Here is an 18048-nt window from a genome sequence, read left to right as displayed (position 1 = left end):
CTCCAGGTTCACCGACTGGGTGGGGGGAGTGAGAGAGAAGAGAGAGAGAGAGAGAGAGAGAGAGAGAGAGAGAGAGAGAGAGAGAGAGAGAGAGAGAGAGAGAGGGTTACAAGTGTGTGGGACGGGAGTTGGTGCCATGGTGCCAGGGGCCCAGTGCCTCCTATTCATCCCAGCTGCCCTGAGGAGATTGTGCAGTTTTTCTACGGCACTGCTGGCCGGTCCAGACGGTGCTGTTCACCTCTGCCACCTACGCCCAGCAACGGCGAATGGTGGCGGGTGGCAGCCTCTTTCCCGGGCCGGGGTACAGGGTCCAAGAGGGTCTCCAGCTCAACGTCCGTAAATCATGGTGCTGTTCTCCTCGTTTCCATCTTGTTAGCTGGGACGGTGTGTGTGGGGAGTGCAGTGTGTAATGCAAGTGCAGCTTGTCAGCGCCCTGAGTGTCAATCGCGAACCCCGCACAGTTTCTCATTGGAATACCTTGTGTTCCACGCGGCCCCGGTGCTAGCCCCTCAACAGTCACTGAATCATAAGACATAGAAGCAGAATTAGGCCATTCGGCCCATCGAGTCTGCTCCTCCATTCAATCATGGCTGATATTTTTCTCATCCTCATTTTCCTGCATTCTCCCCATAACCCCTGATCCCCTTATTAATCAAGAACCTATCTATCTCTGTCTTAAAGACACTCAGTGATTTGGCCTCCACAGCCTTCTGCGGCAAAGAATTCCACAGATTCACCACCCTCTGGCTGAAGAAATTCCTCCTCATCTCGGTTTTAAAGGATCGTCCCTTTAGTCTGAGATGGTGTCCTCTGGTTCTAGTTTTTCCTACAAGTGGAAACATCCTCTCCACCTCTATCCAGGCCTCGCAGTATCTTACAAGTTGCAATAAGATCACCCCTCATACTTCTAAACTCCGAGTACAGATCCAGATTCCTCAACCGTTCCTCATACGACAAGCTCTTCATTCCAGGGATCATTCTTGTGAACCTCCTCAGGACCCTTTCCAAGGCCAGCACATCCTTCCTTCGATACGTGGCCCAAAACTGCTCACAATACTCCAAATGGGGTCTGACCAGAGCCTTATACAGCCTCAGAAGTACATCCCTGGTCTTGTATTCTAGCCCTCTTGACATGAATGCTAACATTGCATTTGCCTTACTAACTGCTGATTGAACCTGCACGTTAACATTAAGAGAATCGTGAACAAGGACTCCCAAGTCCCTTTGTGCTTCTGATTTCCTGAGCATTTCCCCATTTAGAAAATAGTCTACGCCTAAAGTCCTCCTTCCAAAGTGCATAACCTCACACTTTTCCACATTGTATTTCATTTGCCACTTCATTGCCCACTCTCCTAGCTTGTCCAAGTCCTTCTGCAGCCCCCTTGCTTCCTCAATACTACCTGTCCTGCTACAGATCTTTGTATCATCTGCAAACTTAGCAACAGTGCCTTCAGTTCCTTCTTCCAGATCATTAATGTATATTGTGAAAAGTTGTGGTCCCAGCACAGACCCCTGAGGCACACCACTAGTCACCGGCTGCCATCCTGAAAAAGACCTTTATCCCTACTCTCTGCTTTCTGCCAGTCAGCCAATCCTCTATCCATGCCAGGATCTTACCCTTAACACAATGGGCTCTTAACTTATTTAACAGTCTCCTATGCGACACCTTGTCAAAGGCCTTCTGGAAATCTAAACAAATCACGTGCACTGGTTCTCCTTTGTCTATCTTCCTTGTTACCTCCTCAAAGAACTATAACAGATTTGCAGACATGGCCTCCCCTTGATGAAGCTGTGCTGACTCAGTTCTATTTTACCATGCACTTCCAAGTACTCCGCAATCGCATCTTTAATAACAAACTTTAAAATCTTACTGATGACCAAAGTCAGGCTAACCGGCCTATAATTTACCGTCTTCTGCCTCCCTCCCTTCTTAAACAGTGGTGTTACATTAGCCACTTTCCAGTCCTCTGGGACCCTTCCTGCCTCCAGTGATTCCCGAAAGACCATCACCAATGCCTCCACAATCTCCTCAGCTATCTCTTTTAGGACCCTGGGGTGTAGTCCATCCGGTCCAGGTGAATTATCCACCTTTAGACCTTTCAGTTTCCCCAGAACCTTCTCCTTAGTGATGGCCACTGCACTCACCTCTGCCCCCTGATTCTCCTGGAACTCTGGCATCCCACTGGTGTCTTCCACTGTGAAGAATGGTGCAAAGTAACTATTCAGTTCTTCTGCCATTTCTTTGTTTCCTATTATTACTTCTCCAGCCAAGTTTACCAGTGGTCCAATGTCTATTTTTGCCTCTCTTACCTTTTATATATTGAAAAAACTCTTCCCATCTTCCTTTATATTACTAGCTAGCTTACACTCATACTTCATCTTCTCCCCCCTTATTGCTTTTTTAGTTGTCTTCTGCTCACTTTTAAAGGCTTCCCAATCCTCTGGTTTCCCACTAATTCTCGCCACTTTGTATGCTTTTTCTTTAGCTTTTATGCTGTCCTTGACTTCCCTCGGCAACCATGGATGCCTTGTCCTCCCCTTAGCATGTTTCCTCCTCCTTGGGATGAATTTCTGCTATGCCTCCCGAATAACTCCACAAAACTCCTGCCATTGCTCTTCCAGTCTTCCCTGCTAGGCTCCTTTTCCAATCAATTCTGGCCAGCTCCTCCCGCATGTCTTTGTAGTTACCCATATTGTATTGTAATACCGTTACATCTGATTGCAGCTTCTCCCTCTCAAACTGCAGGGTAAATTCTATCGTATTGCGGTCACTGCTCCCTAAGGGTTCCTTCACCTTAAGATCCCTAATCAAGTCTACCTCATTACACATCACCAAATCCAGAATTGCCTGGATGACGCCAGCACACGCTGGCGCTCCTGCGCATGCGCCGGCCAGTGGAGGACCTTCGGCGCCGGTTGGCGTGGCGCCAAGCTCCTTCTGTGCCGGCCGGCGAGGCGCAAATCATCCGGGGCCGGCCTAGCCCCTGAAGGTGCGGCGGATTCTGATCTTGGGCCGGGCCATCGTGGGTGCACCCCCAGGGGCCTGATTTCCCCCCCCCCCCCCCCCCCCACTCCCGAGAACCCCGGTGGCCGCCCGCGGAGCCAGGTCCCGCCGGTAAGTACCTGTTGTAATTTATGCCAGCGGGACCGGCCGAAAACGGGCGGCAACACGGCCCATCGCGGGCCAGCGAATCCCACCCAATATATCTGAAATTCCAACATTCAGAACACCCCTCCCCTTAAAAACACAACCCTAATCCATGCTTTGAACCCTTACTGCACCAAATACCTATAATACAATACATCTGAAGTTCTTACATTCGTCCCATCTTCCCTCACCCCGTTCCCTCAAGCCTGGCAAAATGTTCATCTCTCCAGAAAATAATTAAATCACCTCTCGGGTCCCTTGATCGAACCGGTTTCTCTCACTTTCTCAGGCAGCTTACTCCGCACCCTGACTGTTCGCAGTGTGAAAACATTTCTTCCCGTCTCCCCATCGCATCTTTCACCGATCCCCTCAAATCTGTGTTTCCCCCCCCCAATTGTCACTCCTTCGCCCCCCCCTCCCCTCAATGGGAATAGTTTCTCCCTCTCGAGTCTGCCACAGACCCTTGCGGTTTTGAACCCCTCAATCAAATCTCCTCGTCTTTTACAAGTTCAACATAACCACCTGGATCTGCACCCTACTAATAATGCCCAGGAAAGTGTACGACAGTTCTCTCAAACTTCAAGCACACATACATCCAGATCAGTCTGCCCATACACTTCCTTTAGAGCAGCGCCGGATCTTTTGCTTCGTCGTTCAAAGAACAAAGAAAAGTACAGCACAGGAACAGGCCCTTCGGCCCTCCAAGCCCGTGCCGACCATGCTGCCCGTCTAAACTAAAATCTTCTACACTTCCTGGGTCACTATCCCTCTATTCCCATCCTATTCATGTATTTGTCAAGATGCCCCTTAAATGTCACTATCGTAACTTCCACGTTCTTCCTGCCAAGGATCTTCCACCTGTCTCCCCATCAAGTTGCCCATGTCCAGGGGCTGTTTAGCACAGGGCTAAATCGCTGGCTTTGAAAGCAGACCCAGGCAGGCCAGCAGCACGGTTCGATTCCCGTAACAGCCTCCCCGAACAGGCGCCGGAATGTGGCGACTAGGGGCTTTTCACAGTAACTTCATTTGTAGCCTACTTGTGACAATAAGCGATTTTCATTTCATTCATTCCTTCTGAAGTCACATTACTGATCGGTGAGGGCTTGATTTGAGGAATATTTGGTGGCAGAGTTTTCACAGCACGGAATGGGGCCCATTGTGTCTCTGCCGGCAATCAAGCACCTATCTATTCTAATTGCATTTTCCAGCACTTGGTTCGTAGCTTTGTAAGCAATGGCCTTTCAAGAGCTTGTCCAAATGCTTTTTCAATGTTTTGAGGGTTCCCGCCTCTACCACTCTTTCAGGCAGCAGGTTCCAGAATCCCACCACCCTCTGGGTGAAACAACATCTCCTGAGGTCCCCTGTAAACCTCCGGCTCCCTTACCTTAAATCCAAGCCCTCCCTGGTTACTGATGCCAGGGAGGGCATGCTACTAAGGTGAAATGTTCCTTCCTATCTACCCAATCTGTGTCCCTCATTATTTTGTACACCTCAATCAGTTCCCGCATCAGCCTTCTCTGCTCCAAGGAAAACAATCCGAGGCTAATCAAACTCTTCTCATGGCTGAAACGCTCCAACCCAGGCAACGTCCTGGTGAATCTCCTCTGCACCCTCTCCAATGCAAACACATCCTTTCTACAGTGTGGCGACCAGAACACCGGACAGTATTCTAACTGTGGCCTAACCAGTGTTTAATACAGCTCCCATCATAGCCTCCCCACTCTTGTATTCTATACCTCGGCTAATAAAGGCATGTATCCCATATGCCTTCTTAACCACCTTATCTACCGTCCTGCTGCCTTCAGGGATCTATGCTCCCCAAGGTTACTCTGGTCCTCTGTCCTAGCATCCTACCATTCATTGTGGAATCCCATGCCTTGTTGGCCCTCCCGAAATGCATCATCACACGTTTCAGGATAAAATTTGCCGTCTGAACAGCCCGTTTATGTCGTCCTGTAACCCAAGGTTTTCTTCCTCACTACTGACCACCCCACCAATTTTTGTGTCATCTGCATCCTGTGTCGTGCTACGAGCACCAGAAGATTTCCTGTTTCTCTCCCGCCCAGAAGGCTCCCCCCGTTAACACCTACTGTTCTGACCAATTGGACAGTCAGCTGCCCTGCCAATCGTCTTGGCTGATGCTGTGTCCAAAGCCGTTACTGGGGAGAACCGAGGAGTGCTTCACGACGGCGGATAATGAGAATTAACAGACGAGGAAATTGAAAGTGAAGTGACGTCTCACCGTGGACCTCAGCAGTCTCCTCTGCCTGTTCGCTGGGTGGGCCATCTGCCTTCTCCTCCTGGTGATTGGTCAACAGGCTGGCGCAGCACAACAAGAGGTGTCCGCACAGACGGTCGGGGTTCTCGGAGAGCTGATACACCAGGGCCACAGCTGCCTCGGCAAACGGCCGCCAGTGAGGGCTGGGTGAACAGAAACCTGCAATGGTGAGAGAGAGTGTCAAAATGTGAGGGAGAGAGAGGTAAACTGTGTGTGAGAGAGAGAGAGAGAGAGAGAGAGAGAGAGAGAGAGAGAGAGAGAGAGAGAGAGAGAGAGAGAGAGAGAGAGAGAGAGAAAAAGAGAGAGCACAAATGAGAGAGGTAAACTCTGTACGTGAGAGAGACAAAAGGAGAGAGGGGTAAACTGTGTGTCATGTCAGAGAGGTGAATTGTTTGTGTGTGGGTGCGCGAGTGGGTGGGTGCGCGCACGGGTGGGTGGGTGCACGAGTGTGAGTGAGAGAGACAGCGAGGGAGAGAGAGACAGCGAGGGAGAGAGAGACAGCGAGGGAGAGAGAGACAGCGAGGGAGAGAGAGACAGCGAGGGAGAGAGAGACAGCGAGGGAGAGAGAGACAGCGAGGGAGAGAGAGACAGCGAGGGAGAGAGAGACAGCGAGGGAGAGAGAGACAGCGAGGGAGAGAGAGACAGCGAGGGAGAGAGAGACAGCGAGGGAGAGAGAGACAGCGAGGGAGAGAGAGACAGCGAGGGAGAGAGAGAGAGAGAGACAGCGAGAGAGAGAGAGAGAGACAGCGAGAGAGAGAGAGAGAGACAGCGAGAGAGAGAGAGAGAGAGAGACAGCGAGAGAGAGAGAGAGAGAGACAGCGAGAGAGAGAGAGAGAGAGAGACAGCGAGAGAGAGAGAGAGAGAGACAGCGAGAGAGAGAGAGAGAGACAGCGAGAGAGAGAGAGAGACAGCGAGAGAGAGAGAGAGACAGCGAGAGAGAGAGAGACAGCGAAAGAGAGAGAGACAGCGAAAGAGAGAGAGACAGCGAAAGAGAGAGAGACAGCGAAAGAGAGAGACAGCGAAAGAGAGAGAGACAGCGAAAGAGAGAGAGACAGCGAAAGAGAGAGAGACAGCGAAAGAGAGAGAGACAGCGAAAGAGAGAGAGACAGCGAAAGAGAGAGAGACAGCGAAAGAGAGAGAGACAGCGAAAGAGAGAGAGACAGCGAAAGAGAGAGAGACAGCGAAAGAGAGAGAGACAGCGAAAGAGAGAGACAGCGAAAGAGAGAGACAGCGAAAGAGAGAGAGCCAGCGAAAGAGAGAGAGCCAGCGAAAGAGAGAGAGACAGCGAAAGAGAGAGAGACAGCGTCACACACACACACACACACACACACACACACACACACACACACACACACACACACACACACACACACACACACACACACACACACACACACACACAGAGAAACCCTGACAATACCCATCCTATCCACGTATTTGTCGAGATGCATTTTGACTGGCAGCGAGCTCCAGAAACTCACCACCCTCTGTGCAAAAAGCCTGCCTCGCACAACTCCTCTAAACTTTGCCCCACGGACCTTAAACCTATTCCCCCTGGTGACTGACCCCTCTGTTGTGTTATGTAATTTGGAATAACACAAGTTGCCACTTGATGCAGTTTTGAGTAAAAGATGCTCCAGACTTTGAAGTGAGTTCAATGTGTTTTTTTGAACTATTAGCACAGTTCTCAATGAGTTTGACTCTCTGCTAATCTAAATGTAGTAACTCAGTCTAACTGAACCAGCCTTGCTCTAAGCCACGTGCTGGGGTGTAATGCTGAGGATGCACCCTGTCTCACTCTGTAGATGTTGGTCTGTGTAAAGAGGTGGGGTGTGAGTGCCTCATCCCCTTTATAGTGAGATACCACCCCTGAGTGTCCTGACTGCTCATTGGTTGTGTCCTACCCCATGTGTTCATTAGCTGCATGTTTGCATATCATGACACCCTCCACCCTGGGAAAGAGTGCCTGCCCACCCACTCTATCCATGCTCCTCATAATCTTGTCGACCTCTATCAGGTCCCCCCTCAACCTCAGTCTTTCTAATGAAAACAGTCCGCGTCCATTCAGTCTCTCCGCATAGCTAACACCTTCCAGACCAGGAAACATCCTGGTAAACTTCCTCTGCACCCTCTTCAAAGCCTCCACATCCTTCTGGTAGTGTGGCGAACAAAATGGTGCACAATATTCCAAGTATAGCCATACCAATGTTCTATACAACTGTAGCATGACTTGTCAGCTTTATACTCGATGTCCCGTACAATGAAGGCAAGCATTCCATATGCTTTCTTGGCTACCGTGTCCACTTGTGTTGCCATTTTCAAAGATCTGTGGACCTGCACGCCCTGATCTCTCTGATTTTCTATATTCCCAAGTGTTTTGCCATTTACGGTATATTTGCCCTCTATGTTAGACCTACCAAAATGCATTACCTCACATTTGTCTGGATTAAACTCCATTTGCCATTTCTCTAACCTATCTATGTTCTGCTGTATCCTCTGACAATCCTCAACACTATCTGCCATCCACCAACCTTGGTATCATCCGTGAACTTACTAATCAGGCCAGCTACATTTTCCTCCAAATCGTTTATGTACACTACAAACAGAGGTCCCAGCACAGATCCCTGCGGAACACCACTAACCACAACCTTCCATTCAGAAAAACACCCTCATACTGCTACCTCTGCCTTCTGTGACCGAGCCAGTTCTGTATCCATCTTGCCACTTCACTTCTGATCCCGTGTGACCTCACCTTTTATACCAGTCTGTCATGGGGCACCTTGTCAAAGGCTTTGCTGAAGTTCATGTAAACAACATCCACCACCTTCCCCATATCAATCATCTTTTGTCACCTCCTCAAAAAACTCGATCAAGTTAGTGAGGCACGACCTCCCCTTCACAAAACCATGCTCTCACAAATGGGTCCATTGGTTCCTAAATGGGTATAAATCCTGTACCGAGAATTCTTTCCAATAATTTACCTACTACCGATGTGAGGCTCACCGGCCTATAGTTTCCTTGTGTGCTACCTTTCTTAAACAGCGGTACAACATTAGCTATTTTCCAGTCCTCTGGGATCTCACCTGTAGCCAATGAGGATACAAAGATGTCAGTTAAGGCCCCAGCAATTTCCTCTCTTGCTTCCCTCAGTATTCTGGAGTAAATCCCATCCGGCCCAGGAGACTTATCTACCTTATCTACATTAAAAGCAAACACTCCATATCTATTTCTTTTCGATGTCAACATGACCCAGACTGTCCACACACCCTACCCAAGAATCATCTTCCACAAAGTCCTTCTCTTTGTGAACACTGATGTACTCATTTAGTAACTCGCCCATTTCCTCTGGCTCAACACATAAGATTCCCCCCACTGTCCTTAAGTGGTCCAATCCTTTCCCTGGCCACCCTCTTGCTTTTTACATATGAATAAAAAGCTTTGGGATTCACCTTTATCCTACTTGCCAAGGACTTTTCATGACCCCTCCAGCCCTCCTAATTTCCTGCTTAAGTGCCTTCTCATTTTCTTTATCCTCAAGGGTTTTGACTGTCCCCACCCTTCTAGACCATACAAAAGTCTTCTTTTTCTTTGACGAGGTACACAATATCCCTCGTTATCCAAGGCTCCCTAAACTTCCCATATGTATCCTTCGTTCTCTCAGGAACGTGACTTTCCTGAATCCTAATCAACTGTCGCTTGAAAGACTCCCACATGTCTGATGTTGATTTACCCTCCAACAGCTGCACCAATGCAAATTCTTCCAATTCCTGTCTAATGTTACCGTAATTTGCCTTTCCCCAGTTTAGCACCTTAACGCAAGGGTTACCCTCATCCCTATCCAAAACTACCCTAAAACTTACAGATATTCCCCTACTGAAACCTCAGCCACCTGTCCAGGCTCATTCCCCAATACCAGGCCCAGTACTGCCCCTTCCCTAGTTGGACTATCTACATATTGCATGTAGATAGCCTCCTGGATACACCTTACAAACTCTGCCCCATCCAAACCCCGAGCACTAAGTGAGTCCCAGTCAATACAGGGGAAATTAAAATCCCTGACCACAACACTGTTACTTTTGCACCTATCCAAAATGTCTTTACTTATCTGGTCCTCTTTCTCTCGCTGGCAGTTGGGGGGCCTGTAATAAACCCCCAACATTCTGACTGCCCCCTTCCTGTTCCTGAGCTCCACAGATTGCCTCATTGTATGCGCCTTCAAAGGAGTCCTCCCGCAGTACGGCTATAATATTCTCCTTGACCAGTAATGCTACTCCCCCACCCGTTTTCCACCCCCCTCTATTTCTCCTGAAGTATCTATATCCTCCAACGTTCAGCTGCCAATCCTGCCCTTCCTTTAACCCCATTTCTGTGATAGCCACAACGTCATAGTTCCAAGTACTAATAAGTACTTTTAAGTTCATTTGCCTTACCTGGGATACATCTGGCGTTGAAACAAATACACTTCCAACCACTACGTTTGAGCGGACAGGGTGATGTTGTTTCCTCACTTTTTCTTCTCTATTTTCCCTTCAGTTATTTCACCTAAACTAACGCTCTGGTTCCCACCCCGCTGCCATACTAGTTTAGAGAGAGGCGGGGGAGGACGGGTGGGGGCGGGGGAGGACGGGCGGGGGGCGGGGGAGGACGAGCGGGGGCGGGGGAGGACGAGCGGGGGCGGGGGAGGACGAGCGGGGGCGGGGGAGGACGAGCGGGGGCGGGGGCGGACGAGCGGGGGCGGGGGCGGACGAGCGGGGGCGGGGGAGGACGAGCGGGGGCGGGGGGAGGACGGGCGGGGGCGGGGGAGGACGGGCGGGGGGCGGGGGAGGACGGGCGGGGGCGGGGGAGGACGGGCGGGGGCGGGGGAGGACGGGCGGGGGCGGGGGAGGACGGGCGGGGGCGGGGGGAGGACGGGCGGGGGCGGGGGAGGACGAGCGGGGGCGGGGGAGGACGAGCGGGGGCGGGGGAGGACGAGCGGGGGCGGGGGAGGACGAGCGGGGGCGGGGGAGGACGAGCGGGGGCGGGGGAGGACGAGCGGGGGCGGGGGAGGACGAGCGGGGGCGGGGGAGGACGGGCGGGGGCGGGGGAGGACGGGCGGGGGCGGGGGAGGACGGGCGGGGGGCGGGGGAGGACGGGCGGGGGCGGGGGAGGACGGGCGGGGGGCGGGGAGGACGAGCGGGGCGGGGGAGGACGAGCGGGGGCGGGGGAGGACGGGCGGGGGCGGGGGAGGACGAGCGGGGGCGGGGGAGGGGGAGGACGGGCGGGGGAGGGGGAGGACGGGCGGGGGAGGGGGAGGACGGGCGGGGGAGGGGGAGGACGGGCGGGGGCGGGGGAGGACGGGCGGGGAGGACGGGCGGGGGCGGGGGAGGACGGGCGGGGGCGGGGGAGGACGAGCGGGGGCGGGGGAGGACGAGCGGGGGCGGGGGAGGACGAGCGGGGGCGGGGGAGGACGAGCGGGGGCGGGGGAGGACGAGCGGGGGCGGGGGAGGACGAGCGGGGGCGGGGAGGACGAGCGGGGGCGGGGAGGACGAGCGGGGGCGGGGGGAGGACGAGCGGGGGGCGGGGGAGGACGAGCGGGGGGCGGGGGGAGGACGAGCGGGGGCGGGGGAGGACGAGCGGGGGCGGGGGAGGACGAGCGGGGGCGGGGGAGGACGAGCGGGGGCGGGGGAGGACGAGCGGGGGCGGGGGAGGACGAGCGGGGGGCGGGGGAGGACGAGCGGGGGCGGGGGAGGACGAGCGGGGGCGGGGAGGACGAGCGGGGGCGGGGGAGGACGAGCGGGGGCGGGGGAGGACGAGCGGGGGCGGGGGAGGACGAGCGGGGGCGGGGGAGGACGAGCGGGGGCGGGGGGAGGACGAGCGGGGGCGGGGGAGGACGAGCGGGGGCGGGGGGAGGACGAGCGGGGGCGGGGGAGGACGAGCGGGGGCGGGAGACGAGCGGGCGGGGAGGACGAGCGGGGGCGGGGGAGGACGAGCGGGGGCGGGGAGGACGAGCGGGGGCGGGGGGAGGACGAGCGGGGGGCGGGGGAGGACGAGCGGGGGCGGGGGAGGACGAGCGGGGGCGGGGGAGGACGAGCGGGGGCGGGGGAGGACGAGCGGGGGCGGGGGAGGACGAGCGGGGGCGGGGGAGGACGAGCGGGGGGCGGGGGAGGACGAGCGGGGGCGGGGAGGACGAGCGGGGGCGGGGGAGGACGAGCGGGGGCGGGGGAGGACGAGCGGGGGCGGGGGAGGACGAGCGGGGGCGGGGGAGGACGAGCGGGGGGCGGGGGAGGACGAGCGGGGGGCGGGGGAGGACGAGCGGGGGCGGGGGAGGACGAGCGGGGGCGGGGGAGGACGAGCGGGGGCGGGGGAGGACGAGCGGGGGCGGGGGAGGACGAGCGGGGGCGGGGGAGGACGAGCGGGGGCGGGGGAGGACGGGGGGGGGGAGGGGCGGGGGCGGGGGAGGACGAGCGGGGGCGGGGGAGGACGAGCGGGGGCGGGGGAGGACGAGCGGGGGCGGGGGAGGACGAGCGGGGGCGGGGGGAGGACGAGCAGGGGGCGGGGGAGGACGAGCGGGGGCGGGGAGGACGAGCGGGGGGGCGGGGGGAGGACGAGCGGGGGCGGGGGAGGACGAGCGGGGGCGGGGGAGGACGAGCGGGGGCGGGGGAGGACGAGCGGGGGCGGGGGAGGACGAGCGGGGGCGGGGGAGGACGAGCGGGGAGGACGAGCGGGGGCGGGGGAGGACGAGCGGGGAGGACGAGCGGGGGCGGGGGAGGACGAGCGGGGGAGGGAGGACGAGCGGGGGCGGGGGAGGACGAGCGGGGGCGGGGGAGGACGAGCGGGGGCGGGGGGAGGACGAGCGGGGGCGGGGGGAGGACGAGCGGGGGGCGGGGGAGGACGAGTGGGGGCGGGGGAACGGGTAGGGGAGGGGGGAAATGGTTAAGGGAGGGGTAGGGGCAGGGTGGGGTCAGGGGGACAGGGAAGGGAGGGGGTAGGGGCAGGGTGGGGTCAGGGGGGGGACAGGGAAGGGAGAGGGTGGGGGGGGGAACGGGAGAGGGTGGGGGGGGAACGGCACAGGGGAGGGGGGGAGGGGCACAGGGGAGGGCGGGAGGGCACAGGGGGAGGGGAGGAGGGGCACAGGGGAGGGGAGGAGGGGCACAGGGGAGGGGAGGAGGGGCACAGGGGGAGGGGAGGAGGGGCACAGGGGAGGGGAGGAGGGGCACAGGGGAGGGGAGGAGGGGCACAGGGGAGGGGAGGAGGGGCACAGGGGAGGGGAGGAGGGGCACAGGGGAGGGGAGGAGGGGCACAGGGGAGGGGAGGAGGGGCACAGGGGAGGGGAGGAGGGGCACAGGGGAGGGGAGGAGGGGCACAGGGGGAGGGGAGGAGGGGGCACAGGGGATGACAAGTTAACATTACTTTTTAATATAAATTTAGAGTGCCCAATTATTTTTTTTCCAATTAAGGGGCAACTTAGCGTGGCCAATCCGCCTACCCAGCACATGATTGGGTTGTGGGGGTGAAACCCACGCAGACACGGGGAGAACGTGCAAACTCCACAGACAGTGACACGGAGCCGGGATCGAACCCGCGTCCTCAGCATCGTAGGCAGCAGTGCTAACCACTGCTCCATGGTGGCGCCCAGAAGTCAACATTACTGAAGTGGATGAGATGACGAGGGTGAAAGGCAATGGGCTGTATGGGTGCCGCCCCGGGCTTACCGTCGGTCACAGCATCTGAGATATGCTGAAGAGCTGGTGATTGCTTGGCAGCCGGAAGGAGGTGGCACTGCCATCAAGCAGCTTCTATGGGAAGGAGGAAGACAACACAAATCAATGAGCTGGGCGAGAGCGAGCTCAGTTCCCAAATATTTCAATGAACCACTGCGCAGCCCCACTCGCCCAACATCACACTCCTCCAACTGTCCAGACAACCCTCCACGCCCCCGGTTCCTCTCTGCCGCTCCCCTCTCATCATCACGCTCCTCCTCTCACTGTCCACACAACCCCCACTCTCCCTCAACCCAGCCCTCCCTCACCCCCCCACCAATCGCCCCGCCCGACTCTCTCCCCCTCTCCTCGCCCGGCCCTCTCCACCCCTCTCGCCCCTGTTATGGGCCAGGGTTTAGAGAACCCCAAAGTGTATCATGGATTCACCTGGCCCGTGGTTCTTACGATGTCCCACTTTCTCAATGCAATCCTCCAAATGTGGGACAGGATAAGAGTCCATTCTTGTAACTGCATTAACCTTTTTTTTTTAGCAAAAATGCGTTTAATCCAGCAGAATGCATACAATGCAAGCAATATGTAACCAGGATAAGCAGGGAATTTGAACAGAGGAATTGTATTTATGAAGATAAAAGCACAGATCCTTTATGATAATTTGACATAGAATTACATAGAATAGATAGCAAAGATTAGGCCTGATCAGCCCATTATGCTCCACTCAAGCATCCTTGCATCATTTCTCATCTAACTCTACCAGCATAACCTGTATTTCTATCTCGCTCATGTGCTTATTCAGCGTTATCTTAACTGCAACCATTTTATTCGGCCCAACCACTATCTTTTAAAAAAATATATATATTTATTCAAATTTGTCAACAAATTTTCTTTTTTTTAAAAAAAATATGTTTTATTGAAATTTTTTCCCAAACAACAATTTTTCCCTCTTACAAAGCAAACGAAACAATAACAAAACAGAAATTTTTAACAATACACAGGTAACAAAACCCCATTGTCTATTGACCTAAACTAAACTAAACCCCCCCCCCCCTCGTTGCTGCTGCTGGTCATCTGTCTTCCCTCTAACGTTCCCCTAGGTAGTCGAGAAATGGCTGCCACCGCCTGGTGAACCCTTGAGCCGATCCTCTCAGGGCAAACTTTATCTGCTCCAGTTTAATGAACCCCGCCATATCATTTACCCAGGCCTCCAGTCCGGGGGGTTTCGCCTCCTTCCACATGAGTAGGATCCTGCGCCGGGCTACGAGGGACGCAAAGGCCACAACATCGGCCTCTTTCGCCTCCTGCACTCCCGGCTCTTCCGCAACTCCAAATAGAGCTAACCCCCAGCCTGGTTTGACCCGGGCCTTCACCACCTGCGAAATCACTCCCGTCACTCCCTTCCAATACCCTTCCAGTGCCGGGCACGCCCAAAACATATGTGCGTGGTTTGCTGGGCTCCCGCCACACCTCACACATTTGTCCTCCACTCCAAAGAACCTGCTCAATCTTGCCCCCGTTATGTGTGCTCTATATAGCACCTTAAATTGAATCAGGCTAAGCCTGGCACATGAGGAAGAGGAATTTACCCTGCTTAGGGCATCAGCCCACATACCCTCCTCTATCTCCTCCCCTAATTCTTCTTCCCACTTTCCTTTTAGTTCGCCCACCGACTCCTCCCCCTCTTCCCTCATCTCTCTATAAATCTCTGACACCTTGCCCTCTCCGACCCACACCCCTGAAAGCACCCTGTCCTGTATCCCCTGTGTCGGGAGCAACGGAAATGTCCTCACCTGTTGTCTAGTAAACGCCCTCACCTGCATATATCGCAAGAAATTTCCCCGGGGCAACTTATACTTTTCCTCCAATGCTCCCAAGCTCGCAAAAGTCCCATCTATAAATAAATCTCCCACCTTCCTAATTCCCAACTGGCACCAGTTCTGAAATCCTCCATCCATTCTTCCTGGGGTGAACCTATGGTTGTTCCTGATAGGGGACCCCACCAGGGCTCCCCACACCCCTCTCTGTCGCCTCCACTGTCCCCAGATATTCAATGTTGCCGCCACCACCGGGTTCGTGGTAAACCTTTTAGGTGAGAACGGTAGCGGCGCCGTCACCAGCACCTCTAAACTCGTCCCTTTACAGGACTTTCTCTCCAGTCTTTTCCACGCCGCTCCCTCACCCTCCATCGTCCATTTACGTATCATTGCCACATTGGCGGCCCAATAGTAATCGCCCAAGTTCGGTAGTGCCAATCCTCCTCTGTCCCTACTACGCTGAAGGAACCCCCTCCTTACTCTCGGAACTTTCCCTGCCCACACGAAGCTCGTGATGCTCCTATCTATTTTATTAAAAAAGGTCTTGGTGATTAGTATAGGGAGACATTGAAATACAAATAAGAACCTCGGGAGGACCATCATCTTAATTGCTTGCACCCTGCCCGCCAGCGATAGAGGCTGCATGTCCCACCTCTTGAAGTCCTCCTCCATTTGTTCTACCAGCCGTGTCAAATTAAGTCTGTGCAAGGTTCCCCAGCTCCTAGCGATCTGAATCCCCAGGTATCGGAAGTTTCTTTCCACTTTCCTTAGCGGTAAGCCTTCTATCTCTCTACTCTGGTCCCCTGGATGTATCACAAATAATTCACTCTTCCCCATGTTTAGCCTATGCCCCGAGAATTCCCCGAACCCCCTCAAAATTCGCATAACCTCTATCATCCCCCCCCGCTGGGTCCGACACGTATAACAATAGGTCATCTGCGTATAACGAGACTCGGTGTTCTTCTCCCCCTCTAATCACCCCTCTCCATTTCCTGGAGTCTCTCAACGCCATGGCCAGAGGTTCAATTGCCAACGCGAACAACAATGGAGACAGCGGGCATCCCTGTCTTGTTCCCCTATATAATCGGAAATACTCCGATCTATGTCGACCTGTAACTACGCTTGCCGTTGGAGCCCCATAAAGAAGTCTAACCCAGATAATAAACCCGTTCCCAAACCCAAACCTCCTTAACACTTCCCATAAATACTCCCACTCCACCCTATCAAATGCCTTCTCTGCATCCATTGCCGCCACTATCTCTGCCTCCCCCTCCACTGGGGGCATCATTATCACCCCTAATAGTCGTCGCACGTTAACATTCAGTTGTCTCCCTTTTACGAACCCTGTCTGGTCTTCGTGCACCACCCCCGGGACACAGTCCTCTATCCTCGATGCCAGTACCTTTGCCAGCAATTTGGCGTCCATGTTCAATAGTGAAATAGGTCTATAGGACCCGCACTGCAACGGATCTTTGTCCCTCTTCAAAATTAGCGATATCGTCGCCTCCGACATCGTCGGGGGTAGAGTCCCCCCTTCCCTGGCCTCATTGAACGTCCTCGCCATCAACGGGGCCAACAAGTCCACATATTTTCTGTAATATTCCACCGGGAACCCGTCTGGCCCCGGGGCCTTCCCTGCTTCCCAGTCCCTTAATAACCTCGTCCACCTCAATCGGCGCCCCGAGGCCTGCCACCTCCTGCTCCTCCACTTTCGGGAACCTCAATTGGTCCAGGAACTGCCGCATCCCCTCCTCTCCCTCTGGGGGTTGAGACCTATACAGTTCCTCATAGAAGGTCTTGAACACCTCATTTATCTTTCCTGCCCTTCGCACCGTGTCTCCCCTTTCGTCTCTAATTCCTCCTATCTCCCTCGCTGCTGCCCTCTTTCGCAATTGATGCGCCAACAGGCGACTAGCCTTTTCCCCATATTCATACCTCCTCCCCTGTGCCTTCCTCCACAGTACCTCCGCCTTTCTGGTGGTCAGAAGGTCAAACTCCGCCTGGAGTCGTCTCCTCTTCCTGTACAATTCCTCCTCCGGGGTCTCTGCAAATTCCCTGTCCACCCTTAAAATCTCCCCCAGTAATTTTTCCCTTTCCTTGGCCTCTGTTTTCCTTTTGTGGGCCCCAATAGAGATCAGCTCTCCTCTGACCACTGCTTTTAATGCTTCCCAGACCACTCCCACAGGGACCTCACCGTCGTCATTGACCTCCAGGTATCTCTCAATACACCCCCGCACTCTTGCACATACTCCCTCATCCGCCATCAGTCCCACATCTAATCGCCAGAGTGTTCTCTGCTCCCTTTCCTCTCCTAATTCCAGGTCCACCCAATGTGGGGCATGATCCGAAACCGCTATGGCTGAGTACTCAGCTTCTTCCACCCTAGAGATCAACGACCTTCCCAACACAAAAAAAATCTATCCGGGAGTACACTTTATGGACATGGGAGAAGGAGGAAAACCCCCTAGCCCTAGGTCTAAGGAATCGCCATGGATCCACTCCCCCCATTTGGTCCATAAACCCCTTAAGTACCTTGGCCGCTGCCGGCCTTCTTCCGGTCCTTGAGCTGGATCTATCTAGCCCCGGGTCCAGCACCGCATTAATGTCCCCTCCTAAAATCAAGTTTCCTGCCTCCAGGTCCGGTATACGCCCCAGCATCCGTCTCATGAATCCCGCATCGTCCCAATTTGGGGCATACACATTAACCAACACGACCTCCATTCCCTCCAGCCTACTACTCACCATTACATATCTACCTCCGCTATCTGCTACGATGTTCTTTGCTTCAAATGCTACCCGTTTCCCCACCAAAATGGCCACCCCTCTGTTCTTTGCGTCCAGTCCTGAGTGGAACACCTGTCCCACCCATCCTTTCCTTAGCCTAACTTGGTCCGCCACCTTTAGGTGCGTCTTTTGGAGCATAACCACGTCTGCCCTTAGTCCTTTCAAATGCGCGAGCGCTCGGGCCCTTTTTATCGGCCCATTCAGGCCTCTTACGTTCCACGTGATCAGCCTCACTAGGGGGCTACCTGCCCCCCTCCCGTGTCGACTAGCCATTACCTTCTCTAGGCCAGTCCCATATCCCACCTCCGCGCTCCCGCTCGCTCCCCCAGC

General features: G+C 55.1%; 1 protein-coding gene across 1 annotated transcript in view; it reads right to left on the bottom strand.

Moving 5' to 3' along the window:
- Positions 1 to 18048, bottom strand: part of ncapd2 (non-SMC condensin I complex, subunit D2) — a 136209-nt gene that overhangs the window by 43220 nt on the left and 74941 nt on the right. The window contains exons 19-21 of the mRNA XM_072477587.1: positions 13128 to 13201; positions 9857 to 9867; positions 5391 to 5585 (exon numbers count right to left, since the gene is read on the bottom strand). Coding sequence (XP_072333688.1) covers positions 5391 to 5585; positions 9857 to 9867; positions 13128 to 13201 — 280 coding nt within the window. The remainder of the gene's footprint in view (positions 1 to 5390; positions 5586 to 9856; positions 9868 to 13127; positions 13202 to 18048) is intronic.

Source organism: Scyliorhinus torazame, chromosome 16 (assembly GCF_047496885.1).
Source record: "Scyliorhinus torazame isolate Kashiwa2021f chromosome 16, sScyTor2.1, whole genome shotgun sequence".
NCBI classification, from domain to species: domain Eukaryota; kingdom Metazoa; phylum Chordata; class Chondrichthyes; order Carcharhiniformes; family Scyliorhinidae; genus Scyliorhinus; species Scyliorhinus torazame.
Note: the sequence above shows the minus strand (reverse complement) of the source record. Positions and strands in the feature narration are given on the sequence as shown.